A 22,900-nucleotide genomic window follows, 5' to 3' on the forward strand; every position below is an offset into this window, starting at 1 on the left:
TTCCCTTCTGAGAAATTTTTATTAATATTACTTTTGAATTATCTGACTTCTGCCATTTTTCAACTGAGTTGTATTTCTTATTTACTTCACAAATCATAACTGTACCAAGACAGTCCAAAAAAAAAACAAAAAACAAGACTCTCTTTGAACAAATTACAAGTTTTCCTTTTTCCACATTTCTGCCGATTCATAATTTTTATACAACACTGATACAATTTTGAGTTGTGCTCTGCTTAATATGATGTCATGTCATGACAAGTCTTCATAATTATAAGATGACTCCATATTATTCCATTGAGGGGGTGTCCTGTACTTAGAGTAGTATCCAAGCAGGACTTGTTACCTGCTACTAGTGGACACTATGAAAGCTTCAGTACTTTTGCTGCACTGCTGCAATATGCATCTTTAATCAAATACCCCCTCTCTTTCTAGGGGGAGGCTCCATTTGGATACATTCATAGGAATGAGATGACTGCGTCCAAAGAAAAATTCCCATATTCCCGCAAAATTGTTTAGCCTGCTAGCACAGTGTTCCACGGGCCCCAAGGACAGGGTGGGATCATTCTCTTATTGATTCATATTAATTCTTTATATATCTCATGCTAATCCTTTGTCAGTTATATACATGGTAAAAGTCTTTTCCAAGTTGGGGATTATTCTTTCACTTACTTTTAATAAATAGAAATTCTTAATTTTAGAAATAGTTCCCTCCCTGCAGTCATAAAGTTATCTGCCTATATTTCTTCTACCATAGGGTTTCCCTAAGTCCTTAATCAATCTGAAATAGATTTGCATGGGGCATAAATCAGTAATGCTATCTCTGTCATCTTCCATATACATGTTTTCATACACATGTGGGGTCTGTTTCTGGGCTCTCTGTTCTGTTCAACTTTTGTATACTGCATTGACAAAATAAACCTATAGGAATTAAGATGGCTTTACAAGTTTCCATATCTAGAGGAAAAGTTCTTTTCCAGGGATGTCTTGGGTCTTCTGAGACCACTGTTCCTTTATTTTAGAATTAGTTTATCAAGTTTCCCCAAAATCACTTTGAACATGATATTTAGGTTTTTCTTAATGTCCCATAATAAAGACTTATCATTTTCTTTTTTTTTTTTTTTTCCTTTTGAGACAGAGTCTTTCTCAGTTGCCAGGCTGGAGTGCAGTGATGTGATCTCGGCTCACTGCAACCTCCGCCTACCAGGTTCAAGTGATTCACCTACCTCAGCCTCCCAGATAGCTAGACTATAGGCACGTGCCACCACACAGAGCTGATTTTTATATTTTTTAGTAGAGATGGGGTTTCACCATACTGGCCAGGGTAGTCTCGAACTCCAGACCTCAAGTGATCTGTCTGCCTCGGCCTCCCAAAATGCTGGGATTACAGGCATGAGCCACCGCGCTCAGCCTATTCTTACCATTTTCTGCCTATACATCCCATATGTCTTCTCTAAGATTTCTAGAAACTCTCTTTTTCAGTGTTATTGTTAATGACATCTTTTTTTTAAATTTTGTGGGTGGCAAACTGAAATGCAATTAACTTTTGTATATTATATTAGATCCAGCTATCTTATTATAAACTCTTATTAAATAATGAGCTTGTGTTCAAATGTAAAAATCTGTTAGAAATGGAAAGACATTCCTAATGAACTATAATATTTAATTCGATCTCTGATTGATACCAATTAATCCTCAGAAATTAAAAACTTAACTGAAGAATAAAAATACTGACAGAATTAAAATCCTCGGATTTGAAAACTAAAAATAAAAATACTAATAGGATGTATAATATATAACATTCTATTCAAATTTCACCTTCATCTTTTCATTTTCTAATTCCTGTGCCTTAGAAAGAATGTCTTTGTGGTTAAAATAATAAGCAACGTAAAGAAGTAAGGATATTTTAAAGCCTTCCCAGGGTTAAAAGCACATAGAAATGGGTCACTATGACTAGAGACAACCAAACCAGAAAACTTAGTAATATATTACATTATGATTCTTTTCCATAGCCACTCCAAGTATTTGTCAGTCTGTTAATCTCAAAGCTTCGTGCCTTTATGCTTTAACCACACAATGACTGTACTATCAACAAGACTTTTTAAACTGATTTTCAGATCCTTTCTCTGCTCCTAATGGATCTAAGCAACCGTAAAAAGATACATAGATCTCCAAAAGAAAGGGTATAATCTAAATGAAAAAAGTATAAGCCATCTTATTCATTTCAACTCAGACTTCATTTGAATGGAGGCTGTACAGAGATAAAAAAGCTAATTCTGCCTTTGAACAGATCTTGGCCTTGGATCACAAACAAAGATTTTTTACTAGTGTCAATAACTATGGGTGAGAGGAGATAAACATCTACTCTACAGATAGTTTCTGTACTGAGATCAAAGATACAAAGTGAAATTTCAAAATATAAACTGTAAAAAATAGCACATTGTAAGAATACTAATTCTTGTCTATTACCAGGTGAAAGCTTTTTTATTTAATGCCTGTACAGTCCTCTAAAATTTTTTGACAAAATGATATTTGACTAGTTCAAAACTTGTACTTGTTTAACAGGATATACATGACATACATAGGTTTGGTTCAGATCTATGCTAAAATATGGCATAGAAAACTTCCTAAGTTCTTTCTACAAAGATATATAGGATATTAGGATGTTTTATAAAGGGCTTTAATCTAGTTATAAAAACATGTACAATTTTAATTTTAACCAAAATGAGTTCCTCAAATTTCTACAGTATCTGCAAAATTCCATCTCTGATTTCTGAACCGCTCCATTATTACAAAAGGAAAGGACATCTTAAACCCGCCCAAAATTGTACATAAGGCCAGCAAGCAAATTGAAAGAACATTAAGGACATAGATTGCTTTATCCTTCCTAGAGAATTTCACAAAGTGGCAGGACAAATGAAAGGATGAAAGTCTACAATTCTGACAAGTGGTTCAGACCACAATTATAAAGTGAATGAATGAAAACAGATAAAAATCAGTGATGCACATGTAAGAACCCTTGCCTTACCAGTTTGCTGTGAAGCATCTACCAGAAGCACAATTTTTGATCGACTATCAGGACCTGCTGCATTTGTTTCTTTCTGAGTAGCTACATTTTTCACCAGCGGCCTTTTGCTTTTTATGTGCTGTTGTAAAAGCTGTTGCTGATTAAAAAAAAAAACAAAAAAACAAAAAACACACAACTATTCAATGTACTAAACATTATAAAATACACATCTAAAATAAACATTATAAAATACACATCCTAAGTGTATGTTCAAAATTCTTGGCTTCCATGGGGAAATAGTACTAGGGTTTCATGAAATGCCTGCAGCAAAGCATACGAGGCTAAACAATGTATTATACACACATATATACACTTTTTCAAATAATAATTAACACAAGTATGATTAATAAATGAATTCATTTTTAACTGCTACTTGTACTTTTTATTTTCTCAGTCAAAAAAATAATTAATAGCAGGGGTATAATAATGTCATACAAGGGGTTGTAAATTTCTTTAAAAGGGTAGTAACCTATCCCAAAGTAAATTTTAGTTTCAGAAAAGCAATGACATGAAAAATGGTTTCTGCTTCAGAGTTCAAAACGAAAATATAAAAAAGCTGATCCTGGCAGGGCACAGTGGTTCACACCTATAATCCCAAACTCCTGGGCTCCTAGGCTGAAAGATCACTTGAGGTCAGGAGTTTGGGACCAGCCTGGGCAACACAAGAGACCCCCAATCGCTACAAAACAAACAAACAAACAAAAAAACAAAGGCATCGGTAGTCTTAGCCACCCAGGAAGCTAAGGCAGGAGGATCACTTGAGCCCGGGAGTTTGAGATTACAGTGAGCAATGATTGCTCTACTGTACTCCAGTGTGGCTGACAGAGACCGACCCTGTCAATCAATCAATCAATCAATCAATATTAATAAATTGATCTCCTCCTTTACTTTTAAAAATATAAGTATTCATCACTTAATAGCAACTTACACAATAGAACTCTGAATTTATTTAACTTCTTGAACGTCTGAAATTGAAGTGCTGGGAATGTATTCTAAGAAATCATGTTCCTTAAACATCTGTAAATTATATACTACTATCTTATTTCCAACACTTTTTTTTTCATTCTGAGTTCCCGAAAAGATATTTCTTGACCAAGAAAGTTTCCATGAACAAAAACTAAAAGCTTTTTAAAGCAATCTCTGCTGCTTGTATTTCAATTTTTAGAAATTATATGAGGAGGCAGCAAAGACTTCACTGAAGAAGTTGGGCTAATGGAATCTAGGGAAAGCATCAACTCCTTGATGATGTACTCATAAGGTATGTCTAAGATGTCCCTCTTCTATCAGCTCAAAAGTGCCAACTAGAAACACATTCTTTCTTCCCATTAGCTTTGACAATAAGGCTTCAACTGTAAAATAGCCTTTTAAGTTAAAAAGTTAACTAAAATTAAACCTTAATTCTCTTGTGATTCAAATCCTTCATTTCTTTCTTTCTTTTTTTTTTTTTACTTAGTCAAAAGGCTCGTACTGAGTAAGTGGTTTCACATATTTATCTTCCATTTTCTTCAGTCCTAGGAGACCCTTGTTCATATAAAAGTAAAGCACCTCTTAAATAACAAAGTGCTATTCCTACTAAAAATTCACAGAGTAGAAACAATAAAGTTGAAGCGATCTAATGAACCACAAATGTTCTTTTCCATAATGTCTCCAGCTAACTTTTGAAGATTGAAAGTATATCTTTTGGTTTGGTTTTTTTTTTTTTTTTGAGACAGGATGTCACTCTGTCACCTACGCTGGAGTGTAGTGGTGCTATCTCAGTTCACTGCAGTCTTGACCTCCTGGGCTCAAGCCATCTTCCCACCTCAGCCCCCAAGTAGCTGGAGCTACAGGCATGCACTAACATACCCAGCTAATTTTTGTATTTTTGGTAGAGATGGGGTTTCGCATGTTGCCCAGACTGGTCTCAAACTCTTGGGCTCAAGCGACTAGCCTGCCTCGGCCTCCCAAAGTGCTGGGATTATAGGTGTGGCCACTGCACCTGGCCCATTGAAATATCTTGAAGTGCATTAGCCATTCAACACAGCTAGCACAAGATCCACGCTAATCACTTACAAATGTTAGTGTCGCCATGCAATTTTTATCACTAAATTTATTTGTAAATATTTCTGCCTTATGTTATGTAAAACTCTCTAAAGGAATGTGAAAATGATTATAAATCATATCACAATTAAGAATGAGGAACAAACACCACAAAAAAAATTATTTTAAGAATTACATACCCTTTACCATTTTACAATAGTGAACAATATGTTTTATAGTAAATTCAGCATTAATGGTCAATCAACCCAAGTAGCAAATTGCTTATACTAATATAAGTAATATCACATTTAAAAGCCAATCAAGACCAGACACTTACTTTTGGGACCACTGATCCTCTGTTACTGTTTCTGCTTCGATGGCTGGACAATGGGAAGACCTGTCCAAGCTGACTTGGACGCTCAGTGCATTCTGTGGTGATAGCATTTACAGTATTTGCAGCCTGAAAGGTGTTGGAGTAAGGTGTAGGAAAAGGATGATAGAAACCCATAACCTGGGCACATGGTGCTGGCATCAGCTGATAATATGTATACTCTGTAGAAACAGGCGGCTGAGCAGATATAATGGGATAGGCAAAGTATGGTCCAGTAGGGTTTGGATTGGGTTGTTGCCATCGTATATCATTGTTATATAAAGGAAACTGTCTGCAAAACCAAATCAAAGAAGAACAAATCTATTGACAAGTCTAAAAATACCACTAAAGCAAAATCTCTTAACTTACACTAATAAAAGACAAAACAGAACAGTGGCTTCATGATAATTTTGGGAAAGGAGACAAAACTATCATCATCTTATAAATTTCTTTGCTATAGAGATCATTATGTACATGCAGTAACAATGTAAACAACAGTATAAACGAACCCAACCTGATGGTTTTACAGTATTCCACATACCAGCATTGTCTGTAACTCTGCCTTCCAATTCCTCAAGATATTTCTGCCTAAAAGTTAAACACCTAGCTACTGTATCTACCAACAATGGCAGTCCAAAGTTCCCATTCAAGGTACACAACTGTGACAGCCTTCTGTAAAGAACAGAGTAAAGTGACCACTGTGTAAGGTGATTTTTACATAGGGTGATTTAATTCCTCATTTTCAGCTCAATCTCAGAGCCTCCTACTCCTCCTCTCATACTCCCCTAATCACTTGGCCAAGTCCAGCTCTTTTCCTGGCTCCCCTCCTGGCAATAGAAGCAGGCTCTGGGTCCAAGGGAAAGAAGAGAAGAGGCAAATCTGTCCACTGACATCTTCAGCAGTGGAGCTTCTTCTAATGCAGTTCATATAAAACACTAGCAAAATTCTTCCTGTCCCAGCAGCCCCCTCACCAAATCAATATGGGGTCCTAAGGACTAGGGAGTTGAAGCATAGGGCTTTTCCTCATTACTCCCATGACAAAGCAAAATAGTAAAATGTTCACGGCCATATTCTTAAAAATATTTTTTAAATAATCTGTTGGCTGGTTTACTCATGAATTCACAAAGATTATTTGGTAAACCAAGAAAATCAATTAAGTTTATCATACTGTATACTTGGCCATTTTTTCAAATAGAAAAATAGTATTATTAAATTTAGTTTCATGAATCAGTTTGCACATTATCCAATATAGGCAAAGATATTTAATATCATGCTAACTTCAATTGAAAATGATTCCTTAGTTTCTACTATTTGTCTAACCCTCAAGACTCTTGATTAAGAGCCTCAGAACATTAACTTGAACACTTAATATTTGAGTAGTTGAATGGCCTTATATACCATACATCCACAATTTCTCAAAGAATGTGCACTGGCACACTAATGTGCAACAGTGGTTTATAGATGGGTGGAAATATTGATTGATTCAGCCCTCAGGAATGACAGAGCCTATAGCCAGTTAACAGCTGCCTCATCCATTTACAGTCCCAGAAAAACGAAATTTTCTGTGTGACATAACTTGAAAAAGGCTGAAAGTACTTTTATACAGCAATAAAATAAACTATACCAATGAAGTGCTAATCACTCAGACAGTATAAGCAGGGTTAGAATGGCTATCACGACTATCATAAGTAACACCCTAACCACTAGGTTACACATGACCTAATTGCGGGCAATTTTGCTAAATCATCCTGTAACTATAGCACAGACATAAATTTAAACTAAAATCTGAGTCTAGAAATACTAATATATGCTAACCATGACAGCTTCAAAGCTAAGGACTATTGCTTGGTATTTTCTTTTACACCAGAGACTGTCTTGGCAACTATGAGATTAGATGTTCAATCTCAAAAAAAAAAAAAAAAAGGTTTTTGTTCACCTCTGAATATTTTATTTCTCCCTTTGAGCTGACTTACTTCAAATAAATTTCAATGACTTACTGAAGGAGACATAGCCTAAGAATTCAATTTTCTCTTAGAAAAAATGAGAAACTAATCCATATCAACAATTTCCAAATTTCAGTATCATTTTATTTACTCCTCTTAATAGAGAAATGGTTAAAGTCTAAAAGTTGCAAAGGAAAAATATTAAGTGCACTTTGCCAGCTTTTATAGCCACCCCCACAAAAAAGAAAATAAAAATAAACAAATTACCTATTGGACTGGTTTTCCTGCACAAATGGGTAACAAGTAATCAGGTAGCTGGGAATTGGAGTTGGTTCTACACCAGAAACACTTCCATTATCATTTGGGAGAGCCATAGGGATCATAAATGTATCAGGACTCTTCTTCTGGGGAATAAATGGCTCCACCTCAGCTGACAGCTTGACATTCTTCAAAGAGAAAGTAGAATACATTAATAACAAATGAGCAAGCAACTTCCCACAAATTCAAAATTTAACAACAGAAGAGTCAGTCCTTATAAACAGTAATTAGGTCTCTTCTCAGCATTCATAAAACATCCAAAAGGAAGAGCAATGTCAATTTTAAAATAACTGAATAATGATCAAGTTATTTAGACAAAGCCATCAAATAAGGAAAATAAACCAAATGTTACATTTCAATGTAATTAAAGCTGTTAAAACAATCAAGAGAACACAGAAGTTATACCTCAGGGTCTAAAAGTAAAGTTGGTAGTAAGAGATGTAGCTCTTCAGACAAAACAATGTGTTTTTAACTCATTTTGTTGGGGGAAAAATTGAACAAAATTATGAAGGATAATTATTACTCTATATTTGTTTGAATAGTCTTAAAAGTTGTCTATTTCTGTCCATTTCTGGAAATTAGATCAGTATCATTAAAAGAAAAAATGTCTAAGATGAAAAAATACTTAACATTAAGAAGAAAAAATCTGCACAGTTAAACTGGGGAAAATATGAGTACTTCAGTTTCCCAGTACACATGTGAGTAAACTAAAGTAATCCAAGATATGTAATCCATTTTAGTTTACTTTGTATCTTTTCTTACAAGAAATCTATAGAGATTTAAAAGACATAAAAAAAAAAACCCCTGTAGTATTTAGGGATGCACATATGGGCAACAAAACTATAAAGAAAAGTAAATAAAATCCATAAAAGTCAGGATAGGAATTATTCTTAGCAAAGAGAGTTGTGATTAAGAGGAATCTGGAGAGCTTCCAGGGTGCCTGGCAAAGTTCTATATCCTAACCAGGATAAAATTTACAAGGTGTTTGTCCTGTAACAATTCATCAAGCTGTACATTGGTTTTATGCAGTTTCTATATGTTATAGTTAACAACAAATTTAACATTTTAAATTATTTTTTGAAATCATTAAGTACATTCTGTAAAAAATCATATGAATATTATAATATCAAATGATATGAAACATGTTTTAATGAAACCAGTAAGTGAAATGCAAGCTAATGTTTTTAACTACTGTAAAAAATTACCTTAAAAGCCATGGTCCTAGCCAGAACTTTTCCCCAACAAACCCACTAGGGTGATATTTATTAGAGGCTCCCACCAAAACATAGTTGTAAGAATAAATTTCATGTTTCTCACAAAAGCAGCTAGTAAGGAATCCAAGTAAAAAATCTGAAGATGAGATATGCTCATTTGTTTCAGAAAAATTAAGTTCTCTAAAAAGTTCACTGTAAATATTTATAAATGCTTGTTAAAAGGGAAGGGGCGGGGATGGTAAAATCTGAACTGTCCAGCAGTATTAATTCAGTATCCTTCCTCCCTACCTGATTTGAGGTTTACATTTGTACTATTAACCAAATCAGAAGTAGATATACTATAATAATAATACAAATATTAGTGAACTGAAGTTGGTTTCTTAAAGATTAACTTAAGAGGCAAAAATATCTTCAAACTCTAATGATACAAGCTAGTAATTTTCACTCTGTGATATTCATTAGAACCCAAACTCACTTATATAGGACACAATATATCAAAACAATAAATATTTCCCCAATTAGGAAAAAGAAAAGCCGACTTACAGCAATAATGCAAAGATAATGGAAGCTTGCTTTATACAGTTCACACATACATGCATAAGAAAAGAAACTGAAATCACAGTTTAACTGCACTAAAAATGTAATTTTTAGGATTTCTTTCTTTTTTTTTTTTTTTTTTTTTTTTTAGACAGGGTCTCGCTCTGTCACGGGGTGGAGGTGGGGGTGGGGTGCAGTGGTGTCATCATGGCTCATTGCAGCCTCAATCTCCTGGACTCAAGTGATCCTCCCACCTCAGCCTCCCAAGTAGTTAGGACTATAGGTGCACATCACCATACCCAGCAAACTTTTTAATGTAGAGATGGGGTTTTGCCACGTTTCCCAGGCTGGTCTTGAACTCCTGGGCTCAAGTGATCCTCCCACCTCAGCTTCCCAAAGTGCTGGGATTATAGGCGTGAGCCTGGCCAGGATTTCTTTTAAAAAACAAAAAGTTCTTTACGACATATGAGAACTCACTGAGCGGTTTTATAAATCTGAGCTAGTAGACATTCAGGGTTTTTTTTCAGCAAGGTATATGGGTACATCAAATTATCAATCTTAACCATACTAACATAATCATAAATAAATAATTTTAAAATAACACTTTTTCTGACCTCTCCCCCCAGAACATATCAACTCATAAATTACTTTGGTAGCAATACATTCAAATTCTTGCTCAGGTCAAAAGTTGCAAAAAATTTTTACACCCCACTTCATTCGTACTTTATAGAAAGTTTTATGAACTTAGGCAACCTACTGTTTAAAAGGTATTATGTATAATTCAAAACTAATGGCTGCACATATACACAGTATGTGCCTTTATTAAAGTTTGTATTGGTTTCTAAGTGCAATTCTAGTTATCAGAGTTCAACAATAAAACTCACAAACACTAAAATGATCCTTTGTTTTTAGCACACACAAAAAAGAGAGAGAGAGAGAAGCTGCTATAGTCAACAGCTGCACAAACAGAAGATGTCACTAGTAGGAACAGACTGGCAAACTTTCTCCTATAGCTACAACTCTGTATGGTTTCAAAAGCTGTTTATTGTGACTTTGGGTCCTTCAGTAATATACATCAAAATGCAGCATCTGTTGTTCTCAGGACTGAAAAGGAGTGTTATGATCCCAAACTATTCTCAAAAGTCCACATAATAAAGCCCATAAAATTAACATGTTAAATAAATAACAAATTCTGGCAGTGTTTTAATTATATTATTATACAAATAAAAAAAAAGCCTTGCATAGTGAACAACAAAATGTATGAAAAAACTAGACTAGATACATTATAGAACGTTATTCCTCAGTTTGAATTTCTGTGTTTAGTCTCTCTACTTTTGCCAAGATCTATTTTTTAGGAATAAGAACTTTCATAGCAGAGAGTTGTCTTCATAAAGGAAATAAATATGGAATAAATGTAAACTACACTTAACAAAGTCTAATCATTCCTGTATTATTTGCTTCACAAAAAAGCACAACCATCTACATAGCAAAACTATCTTCATCTTTCAGAAATTATTTCAGAATTTTCCAAATTAATGAAAAAAATCATAGTCCCAGAATCATCTTTGTAAAAATATTTAAGCAGTTTCATGTTCACTTTTTATTTTGTGTACATTAAGGCAAATGTCTATAAACAAAATGCCTTTGATGTAAATAATCTAGAAAGCTCAAGACTCTGTCAGAGTATGAAACAAAAATGTTATTTAAAAGAGTTTATTAGACAAATGTATTCAGATCATTGAGAGCCTATATAATTCAACAAATGTGCATTTAGCATACATTCCGGAAAGAGCACTGTGCTGGACTGGGTTAGGGAAAATGGGCAAACATTACCACAAAGCACACGTCGGCAGAGAATGTACACTAAATTCCTCAGAGATGGAACCTCCAGATGAATGCAAATAATTTTCCCAGATTAAGCAATAAAAAACTGACACCCACTTAAAATCAAAACTGAAGTTGGAACATAACGAGACACTCTCCCACAGTGAAACTCCAGAGTATGTACCACACACCCACAGAAAAAATATGACCATGGAAACCCTCCATATTCTTTCTATGTTAAGGTAAAAATAGAATATCTCAAACTTTAAGATATTTTACATGTCATGGCAAAAGATAAAATAAATGTCCTCTGAAGGGAAAAATGATTAATGCTTAAGAGATAACTACTAGCTGTGCTGTTTTTTTGATTAAAATGCCAAAACAAAACACAGTACTTACATGTGTAAGTTTCACAGACTCCAGACAATAATGAGGAAGACAAATCAAAGTATTTAACTTAGATTCTGCCCATACTGGGCAGAATGCTTTGCTACCCATACTTTTCCTTTTTAAAAAACAGACCAAATCTAATGTTTTTTAAATCTGATGGTTACTTTTTTTAAAAACCAGCTTTCTAGATTTAATATTAGTTTCTGAATTATCCACTACTTTGTTTTTAACTTATTTTCTCTTTTGATTTGATGGAGTTTCCCCTCTAACTTCTTGCCTTGGATGCTTAATTTTCATTCTCCTTGTAAACTGTTTAACAATGAAGGCATTTATGACTATGCATTTGCCTCAGAGTATAGCTTCAGCCACATTCCATAGGTTTTTTGTTTGTTTGTTTGTTTTAGAGATGGGGTCCCACTATGTTGTCCAGGCTGGAGTACAGTGGCTATTCACAGGTGTGATCTCACTACTGATCAGCACCAGAGTTTCTACATGCTTCATTTCTGACCTGGGCCAGTTCACCCTTCCTTAGGCAACCTGGAGTTTCCCCACTCCAGGGAGGTTATCATATTGATGCTGAACTTAGTGCAGATACCTGATCCACATAGCACACTACAGTCCAGAACACCTAGGTAGGGTCAAGCGATGCCCCTGCCTTAGCCTCCTTAGCAGCTGGGACTACAGGTGTACACCACCATGCTGGGCCCCATAGGTTTTTCATATGTGGTATTTTATTATTAACACATTTTTAATAACCTATCATACTATTTTTTATTCTTTTTTGACCTAAGAGCTTGAAAATGTCTTTTTGGCCAGGTGCAGTGGCTCATGCCTGTAATCCCAGCACTTTGGGAGGCCGACGTGGGTGGATCACCTGAGGTCAGAAGTTCGAGACCAGCCTGGACAACATGGTGAAACCCCATCTCTACTAAAAATACAAAAATTAGCTGGGTGTGGTGGTGCACACCTGTAATCCCAGCTTCAGGAGGCTGAGGCAGGAGAACTGCTTGAACTGGGAAGGCGAGGTTGTAGTGAGCTGAGAGACAGTACCACTGCACTCCAGCCTGGGCAACAGAGTGAGACTCCGTCTTAAAAAGAAAAAACAGAAAATGTCTTTTTAAATTTCCAAATGCTATTTTCCCTAAATGTATATGTTAATACTTTTTTATTATGAACATATTATTTTTTAAATCTGATAAGACAGCTCATTTACTTATATCCTTACGTAAGGGCCAACTATACATATTACTGAATAATAAACATTTAAAATAACTTATTTAGAATACATTTCATTTGGAGTACTGACATTACTTAAAGTTTATAAATTATTTACAGGAAACAATGAAAAGCTAGACAATTTTCTGTCCTTATTGGTAAAAAGCATGTTGCATGAAATCATATGTATTCATTAGTTTTTCCAAAAATTAAAGACATTAATAACTAGTAATCTTATAAATTCTTTGAAAAGAACTATCTAATGCTAATGTACTAAAAATTAAGCCAACATTTAAATTATTTGTGATAACAGAAAAGAGACTGTTAACCTCAAGTGTTCTGTCACTTCTAAGCCCATTGTTTACTTTAAAAAATCTCAATAAATTTCCTAAAAATAGAACCAGTAAGCCTTTATAAACAAAATGAACTCCATGATTTATTCTTCACATCTCAAAATGCAAGTTTTTTTTTTTCAGGGGAAAAAATGCATTATATACCAAGCAACACATATTCTTAGAATATTTAACTCTGGCAGTTAAAATTAACCTAGCTATTTTGATTAAATACAGAGAATACTCTATAAAAAGTGCTGAAAGAGGATACTCCTAAGATTTTCTTCTAGTTATAACATTCTTTCAAATAATCATTATTGCAATTAAGATTATCCATCTAGCACTGTATTCCCAGTAAATTACTTTTTACAATCTTGATCAGCACACATACAATTTACCTTTTCTATAAAAATATTTTACATATTAAAAAAAAGGTAATTCACAAGAACAAGAACATGAATGCCTTCAGGCAAAAAAAAAGTTTTTTTTTTTAAAGTTACACTTGTAAAGTACACAAGGATTTAATTAGGTTAAGATAAAATGCAGAAAGTCTATATTAAGTACTACTTTTTAAAAACCAAACTTCTATGAATTGCTAACTACCACAATACTATAATGAGTAAGTTTTAATGCTGTAGGCATCTAGAGAAATTCTGAGTATGTCAACACTGGTCTAAAGGGAAAAAAACATTCTGTGAGGAAAAATGGAAATTGACACATATTACATATACTTTTCAATGACTTCAATCTACCTAAATTCACTTCAATAGTAGAAATACAAAAGTATAATCCAAATATCCTGGAAAAGCCATTACATGACTCTATGGTATAAAGAATCAAGAATTCCACAAAATTGAGAAATCTCAGTTCCCAATCTACTATTAAGTTAATGGTTCTTAGCCGTCCTTTGAGAATACGATGAAAATAATGGATTCTTGCCCTAGAAAAAGGCATATAAAGAAGCATACTCCTTCCAGGTCATTCATGGACCCCTGAATTAACTGCCTATCGCATAAATGAGGTGAAGACATCACTTTTCTATATATATTTTCTGAGTGTATAGGGAAGTGGAGGATTTTCAAATTATTCTTTCATTTAGGGTTAGGCTGGGGAAGAGGCAAGAAGTATTGGAAGAAAAAAAAGTCAACAGAAAACCTTCTTCCATGTTTTTTTCCTAGTTCTTAAATTTCTACAAGGTTTTAATAGGTCGTGGACTTTGGAAAGATGTGGAAAGGGGAAAAGGCTCTCTAGTTTAAATAATTTGCTCACAGCACTAGCTGCTAGGATAATCACAAACAGCTATGCTAAAAATTACCATCTAAATAGTTAATTATATTTCCTCTAGGATGAAAGGAACTCTAAGTATACATAAGGTAGCATTACTGGTTTTAGTCCTGGCATCCTAGTGAAGGAACAAAATGTTGAACCCTTTCATTAGTAACACACATACAAGGAAATGATTCAAGGAAAATTCGTATTCATTTGTCAGGCTTTGAAATCTCAGGTATTTATGATAGATACCTTCAAAAATGTTTTTAAATTAAACTAGATACAGGCTGTATACAGAATACTTCTGGGTCACATAAATGCCTAAGTGTATTTGCCAAGAGACTCTGTATCAATTTCTCTTTGGTAATTCCATGTGTTGTTTTATAAAACTCATTTGTGTCTTCAGAGTTATATTCACATAAAGCTTTTAAAAAAAAAGTCTTCTGTAAAAACAAGTATACACAACTAGGAAGCTGTGCTTTGCCTGCTAAGAGTCCGATTTCAAAATACAAACCGGCTTCAAATACATATAGACACATACAGGAATTTGGGAAATCTTATCTCATTAATTCAGGTGCTAGTTATCCAACTGTAAAATTAATAGGCAGAAATTACTAGCCTCTCTTCTTCCGTCATCTAGTCATCAATGGGCAAGGCCTTCGAAGAAGGGAATAGAGAGTGAATAAACTTGGACTTCAAATTAAGTCGTTTCGCAGAGATCTTAAGAGTGGAAAATACTGGGGGGGAAACTATTGTTTTAGATTTCTTTTAACACTGTTATCATCCCTGCCTGCTACCACCTACTAGCATGCATAATCAGGAATTTGATGCAAATAAAAACAAAATAGAACACTAATAGGACTACTTTGCGAATATGAAAACGGGTTCGAAAATAAGCTTATGCTTTACACCCTTAAAATGGAGCTAGCTTTAAAAAAAAAAAACCACTAATTACAATTCTTTGCAAAATAACTGGATAAAAGGACAAGGGGAAATCGTAGTATCGTTTCTTAAAAGAAACACCTCCGTAAAACCACTGCAAAAACAATGCTTCGCTCCATTGAACACAGACCTAAAAGGCCCGTGACTTCCCTTCATCTGTAGTTACCACACATTCTCTTACAGTCTTTCTGGGTGAGAAGCCTTCAAACGCCTTTCCACCTTGAAAACACATTCCAGAGCTGAAGGGAATGGGGGAAGCGGGGAGACTGCTGGAAGTTATAAGCCCTCCTCCCAGGAGAGCAGGGACAACTTGGAGCCTTCTGACCCCTTCACCAAGCAGGGGAGAAGCGACAACGGCGAGCCCTCCGCCTGGGAAGTAATCAGGGTTGGAAAAGCCCCCAAGTCCCAGGCAGCAGCTGGAACAATGAAGGAGAGCTGGGAGCTGCCAGGCTCCCAGGTGAGGGGGTCTGCGGCCGCAGGACCGGCCCCCGGTCCCCACGTTCGGAGAACTGGGCCTGGCCTGTGAGGAAGCGGCGACCCCAACCCCCGGCTCGGCGGGCCCAGCCCAAACCCGCGTACCTGCTCCGTGGGGGCTCGGTCCATGGTGCCTGCAGCCGCAACGGGCCCGCGCTAGTCGGTGTAAACAGCGCCTCGGGCCGCTTTCTCCATGGCCCCCCGCTCGGGTCCAGACTGGGTTCCGGACCTCCGCCCCTATCTGGCTTGCCGCGACACCGATTCGGCTACGCCACTGGCCGAGGAGGCGGCTCCAGCTCCGGGAGATGGAGGAGGCGGTGGCAGCTTCGGGGAGGGATCATCTGGGACGGAAGCCGAGGAGGGCCCGAATGGGCTGGAGGCGTAGTTAGAAATGGAGGCGCACGGAAGGAAAAGGAGTGGGGAGGAGGCAGAGAGGGGCAGTGGGCGGAGTGACAGCAAATGGCCTCAGCAAAGGTAGGAGGAACCCTGCCTGGCCTGGAGGCTAAGGCCAGGTGGAGGCGCCCGGGAGCAGGTGCCCCGAACCACACGCCACCCCTGCGACTGTTAAACGAGAAGTGTCAGACCACTTGGGACCCAGGTCTCCGGGGACTTCAAAGACCTCTTCAGGATCTGAAACCACCTCTTAGTGATGTTGGAAAAGCTTTCATCTGCCCACCGTACATCTGCTCCTTCCTTATGTTACGCAAATAAAGGGAGTCATGGCTATAAAGGAATGAGAATATTCTGAAAATAATGGAGTCTTGCCCTAGAAAAATGCATATGTAAAACGCATACACAGAATGACTGGAAGAGGCCCGCTAGGAAGCTCCCCACAAATATTTATTGAGAGTTAATTCATTATCCAGGTTCATGCCCACTTCTAGGCTCACATCCAGGCTGACCTCGCCCATCTCAGAAATCCTAATTTTATGCAGGATCTGTATAACACCACCCAACGGGTAATTATTTTATCTTCAGATCCTTAGCTCCTTAAGGGCAGAGACTGTCTTGAAACTGGGCACTACCGTTAGCATGGCAAATTTCTTCTGGGCATCTCCTCAGACACACCCTCCAACACCCACACCCTCCGTGAAGATTCAACCAACTGCGGATAGAAATATTTTGAGGAAAAAAGAAATATCAAGTACAACAATAAAATACAAGTAATACAGTTTAACAACTGCTTATACAGCATTTACATTGTATTAGGTATTATAAGTAATCTAGAGATGATTTAAAGTATATGGGAGGATGTGCATGGATTGTATGCAAATACTACACCATTTCATATAAGGATCTTTAGCACTCATGGATTTTGGTATCAGCAGGGATCCTGGAGCCAATATTCCCCCTGGGATACTTAGGCACAACTGTATAAGCTAAATTACACTTAAGTGAAGGTAGAGTTGAGGTGGCTGCTGTTTAGGGCACTGGTGTGGAGATCCACAGCTAGGAATGGGAAAAAGATTTTAAGAAATTTGCTTTGTCATGCTTCAGGAGATATCAGTAAAGACTAATTGCCTTTTCAGTTAGTCTAGGTTATTAGTCTGGTTATTAGACTCCAATATGAGGCTTGTTATGTGAAGGCCCCTTGCTGTACTTATGTTGATACAGGTTGGGTATCTCTAATGGAAACTATGAAATTCCAAACCCTCTTGAATCCCAAATGTTCCAAAATTAGAAACTTTCTGAGCACAGACATGACATTTAAGGATAATGTTCGCTGGAACATTTCAGATTTTGGACTTTCAGTTTAGAGATGCTCAACCAGTAAGTATAATGCAAATCTTCCAAAATCCAAAATCTGAAACACTTATGGTTTCAAGTATGTCAGATAAGGGACATTCAACCTGTATTATATATTGGCCTGCTGAAAGGAGCTATATTGTGTCAGCAAGACTTATATCAAGGCTGGCAATAGAAACATCTTGAAAGGAGAAACATTTATATTTACACATTTATATTTACATTTAAATATATTTATTTAATTTTAGTAAATTTTCTGCCACCTCAAATTTAATATAAATGCATGTGTATTTGAACTGCAAATTTATGTAACATTTGTAAATATATGTGCAATTAACGTAATGTTAGGTCCCTAGTGCCTATCACACACCTAGCTGGGATTCAATGAATGCTGAATGAATTTAGGGTTGGTTGCTCAGAAAAACTAAGTTATTTATAAGGAGTAGTTATGTAAACTAACAGATGACCGTCCTCCTTCACAATTGAAAGACAAAATAACTCTGAATTTTCAGATTGTCTTCCTACTGGTGGTCTATAGCCATAATATACCCTCATCTGAGTAAAAAGATAATAGCAATGCACTCATAAAAATACTATAGTACTTTTGCTTTTCTTCCTTCTTCTGAGGAATGATCTGAGGAAATTTAAATATAGGATTCCCAAGGATCTTTCCACATTGTAGGATTTTTATGACTGTAAAATTGTTTTCATTGAGAATCTTCTATGTACAAGACATTCATTAAAATTATAAGAACAGAATCATAAGAATTATGAGAACAGAAATGTCACAATGCCCTTCTCATTTAATGTAATCTTTAAAAAGATGGCAATAGCTAGTAGATAAAAAATTAAAATCTGTGAAAAAAAGTAAGACATATTAAAAATACTACATTTTACAGATGATATAAGTGAATGCAAATTATTTTATTCAGCAATAAATATTTAATGTGCAAGGTACTATGCTAAATACTAGAGGTACAGCAGTTTATGAGACACCTTGAGGGCTGAGACCATGTTTGTCTTGTGGGCAAGACATGCATAGGAGAAGTCTTTATAAGTGAGATGAGTATAATGAAAAAGGAAGTATAATAGGTGCTACCATGGTAAGGGATGGAAGGTCAGGGAAGGCGTATTTGAGTAAATAGCATCTACAAAAAGACCTGAAGGGTGAGTAGGAGTTATGATCAGTAAAGGAGAAGAAGTAGGAAAATTGTTTCAAGAAGAGGAAATGGCACATGTTAGCATTCTGAGGAAAGAGAAAATTCAGCCTTTAGTACTCACACAAGCTCATCCCTTGGGATGAGGGTTCAGAATGTGACGGATAATCCAATAGATGAAGGCCTCTGAGAAGCTCGGAGGGGATAGGATACAAATACCAGGGGCAAGAAAGAGGCCTTTGATGGGAGTAGGGGCATGTTATCTACTGTAACAGAAGAAAGGAAGAAAAGATCAATATGGCTACAGATTATATACATTTATAAGTTTGGTGCCAAAAGTTGAGGGAATGCCTAATGGCTTCTGTTTTCTCAGTGATGTAGGAGGCAAGGTTACCTGCTGACAATAAAGAGAGGTGGAGTTGTGGTGACTAGGCACTTGTCAAAATTCAGCAAACATATAGTTAAATTATGTACATGTCATTATATGTACATTTTATCTCAAAAGAAAAAACTATAACCAAATATTGAATTCTAGCTTTAACAAACGCATACACCTATGTAATTCAAATCTCTATCAAAACATAGAATGTCACCATTACCTCCAGTGACATTGAAAACTTCTCTACTTATATCAAATGCTTGTCTTATACATTGTTCTTATTCTTACTACCTATACCAAAGCCTAGCATGCAACAGGTGCTCCACAAATATTTATTGAATAAATGAGCTGTAATATTATATTAAATCAGGATTCTTTCATCCAGGGTTGGGGTTTTGTTAGGCATGTGCATTTTATTGAAGGAGCAGGATTCACTAGGGTGCAAGTAGAATTATTATTTATTGTCCTGTACCTTCAAATTCTCTGAAGATGATTTCTTTTTCTGCCTTGGATGAAATCTCATGAAGGTCACACAAACTTTATTCCACGTCAAAACTTCTCCTTTTCCCCAGCTCAGTCCTGCTTCAGGCTGGAAGCCTGCAGTGAAGGACGTGGCTTGGTCCACTTCAGTTTTGTTTTCTACATTTTATATCTCCACCTCCTGTACCTTAAATACTCAGATTAGGCTTTTAGATTTCTCTAGGTTTGGACTGTGAGGGGGAGGATGGCAGAGCTTCTCAGATGTTTAATTACTACTTTCCTGCATGTTTACATGCAGCAAAGTCATCTCAGAGCAGTCACTTATGACCCTAGCCCTCAGCCCTTGTGCTTCTGAGGGTTTAAATCTCAGCTTGATCAATTTGGGGAAGAGCAAGCCAGCCTTATTTGCTGGATTCCCTTTTAAAATGGCTTCAGGCAGAATTCCTGGGATCCCATCAATCCCTGGGATCATTTTCCTACACTTGATTTATCATGTAGCTATCCATCCCTCCGTCCCTTTATCCAGCTATTAATTTGTCTTATTTTTGGTGCATGTCAAAGTAGATTACAGACTTCAGTACACTTTGCCCTGGGAAAAATTTATATAGCTACAGTAGGCAAAAATGCAGCTTGTTCCCACTGTTTCTCTCAGGTCCTTGTATTCTACCACACTCCAGGCAACATGTATCAAGTTCTCCAAGTGTTTCCCAGAAAGTTTCTCTCACATAGCTTGAGGTAAGGGGAAGCATCTCCTTTTGCCCATAGGAGGTGTGGGTATGTATAAGGTATACAGAACAGTACCCTTCGTGAGTCATTGTATTAGTCTGTTTTCATGCTGCTAATAAAGACATACCCGAGACTGGGCAATTTACAAAAGGAAGAGGTTTAATGGACTTGCAGTTCCACCTGGCTGTGGAGGCCTCACAATCACAGTGGAAGGTGAAAGGCACATCTCACATAGTGGCAGACAAGAGAACAGAATGAGACCCAAGTGAACGGGGTTTCCCCTTATAAAACCATCAGCTCTCATGAGACTTATTCACTACCATGAGAACAGTATGAGGGAAACTGCCCCATAATTTATTTATCTCCCACTTTGTCCCTCCCACAACACAAGGGAATTATGGGAGCTACAATTCAAGATGAGATTTGGGTGGGAACACAGCAAACCATATCATTCTGCCCCAGCCTTTCCCAAATCTCATGTCCTCACATTTCAAAACCAATTGTGCCTTCCCAACAGTCCCCCAAAGTCTTAACTCATTTCAGCATTAACTCAAAAGTCCACAGTCCAAAGTCTCATTTGAGACAAGGCAAGTCCTTTCTGCCTATGATCCTGTAAAATCAAAAGCAAGTTAGTTACTTCCTAGATACAATGGGGGTACAGGCATTGGGTAAATATACCCATTCCAAGTGGGAGAAATTGGCCAAAACAAAGGGGCTACAGGTCTCATGCAAGTCTGAAATCCAGCAGGGCAGTCAAATCTTGAAACTCCAAAATGATCTTCTTTGACTCCATGTCCCACATCTAGGTCACGCTGATGGAAGAAGTGGGTTCCCATGGTCTTGGGCAGCTCTTCCTCTGTGGCTTTGCAGGGTACAGCCTCCCTCTCAGCTGCTTTCATGGGCTAGTGTTGTGTCTGCAGCTTTTCCAGACACAGAGTGCAAGCTGTCAGTGGATCTACCATTCGGGGGTCTGGAGGAAGGTGGCACTCTTCTCATAGCTCCACTAGGCAGTACCCCAGTGGGGACTCTGTGTGGGGGTGCCCACCCCACATTTCCCTTCCACACTGCCCTAGCAGAGGTTCTCCATGAGTGCCCCACCCCTGCAGCAAACTTCTGCCTGGACATCCAGGCATTTCCATACATCCTCTGAAATCTAGGTAGAGATTCCCAAACTCAATTCTTGACTCCTGTTCACCCGCAGGCTCAATACCACGTGGAAGCTGCCAAATCTTGGGGCTTACACCCTCTGAAGCCATGGCTCGAGCTGTACCTTGGTCCCTTTTAGCCATGGCTGGAGCGGCTAGGATGCAGGGCACAAAGTCCCTAGGAGGAAGAAATGGATTACCTTAGATGGTTGACCACTGAAGAGGTGATATCTGATGTGAGATTTGAGACATACAAAAAGATAGAGAAAAGACAAGCAAAGGCCTCAGGAGGGGAAACTCTTAAATTGTGGAAACAGAAAGGAGAGACCAGTGTGAATAGTGAATGGTAGGAGGGGGAGAGTAGTATGGACAATAGATAGAATGGAAGACTAGACCAGGCCAGATTTTGTACTAATTTGCAAGCCATGGTAAAGAATTTGGATTTAACTTTAAGTCAAAAAGCCATTTGGAGAATTTTAAAGAAGTGCATTGAATTCACATTTTGTCTGAATGCTGAATAGCAAAATGTTAAAATTAATACTTCTGGGATAGAAAAACACATCTAAATGACTATTGAAAAACTGGATTATTATTACAATTTTATTATTAAAAGGTTTAGTAGTGTTCAAAGAGAAACTGTAGACAAATTAAATTTAAGAATTTAATTAAGCAAAGAATGATCTGCCAATTGAGCAGGTCCCCAGAACCAGAATAAGCTCAGAGAGACTCTGGGGCTCCCACATGATCCAATCATACTTATAGAAAGTGAGGTACAGAAAATGAAAGCGGGGTACAGAAACAGCTGGATTGGTTACAGCTTGGTACTTGTCTTATTTGAATACAGTTTAAACAGTTGCCCACTTATGATTGGCTGAAACTGCGTGATTAGTACAAGAGTAAGTTATAGTCTGTTTACACATCCAGTTAGGTGACAGTTTACTATATGTGTAAGGAGGCAGCTTTAACTTAATTTAACAATTCACCCTTTTGGTGACCCTCTCAGTATAGACAAAACTGATCTGTTTTGGGATCGATCTGCTTCCATAATGTTTCACTTTAATTACGTAGCATTTAGCATGAGTAACTCCATGTTGGTTTGGTCTGGTCTGTTGGGGCCTACTGCAGGAGCTCTGTCTAGAACACTGGTTTCCCATAATTTTGACTAATAATTTCCCCCTTTCGCTCAAGTTCTCACCTAAGTGAGTGTAACCAAAATTTAGGGTTTAGCACTACTCCCAGTTGCCATCATTTTGGATTTCTAGTCACAGCACATCATTCATAGGTTACAGCGTCTTCATGATCACTCATTTCTTTGAGTTTTTGTCATACCAACAAAAGGGAGATCATTTGACATTC

The 22,900-nt window shown here is 37.0% G+C and overlaps 1 protein-coding gene across 2 annotated transcripts in view; it reads right to left on the reverse strand.

The window, feature by feature from the left end:
- The window catches only part of SECISBP2L (SECIS binding protein 2 like), a 57,909-nt gene extending 41,297 nt beyond the window's left edge, over window positions 1–16,612 (reverse strand). Inside the window, exons 1-4 of one of the 2 annotated variants that reach the window (XM_001166673.6) lie at window positions 16,017–16,612; window positions 7,664–7,842; window positions 5,421–5,745; window positions 3,026–3,161 (exon numbers count right to left, since the gene is read on the reverse strand). In XM_001166673.6, the coding sequence (XP_001166673.2) occupies window positions 3,026–3,161; window positions 5,421–5,745; window positions 7,664–7,842; window positions 16,017–16,040 (664 nt within the window). In that variant the 5' untranslated portion in view covers window positions 16,041–16,612. The remainder of the gene's footprint in view (window positions 1–3,025; window positions 3,162–5,420; window positions 5,746–7,663; window positions 7,843–16,016) is intronic. The other variant, XM_510387.7, reaches the window with a different exon arrangement.
- Window positions 16,613–22,900: the final 6,288 nt, after the last annotated feature.

The sequence above is a fragment of the Pan troglodytes genome, chromosome 16, assembly GCF_028858775.2.
Source record: "Pan troglodytes isolate AG18354 chromosome 16, NHGRI_mPanTro3-v2.0_pri, whole genome shotgun sequence".
NCBI classification, from domain to species: domain Eukaryota; kingdom Metazoa; phylum Chordata; class Mammalia; order Primates; family Hominidae; genus Pan; species Pan troglodytes.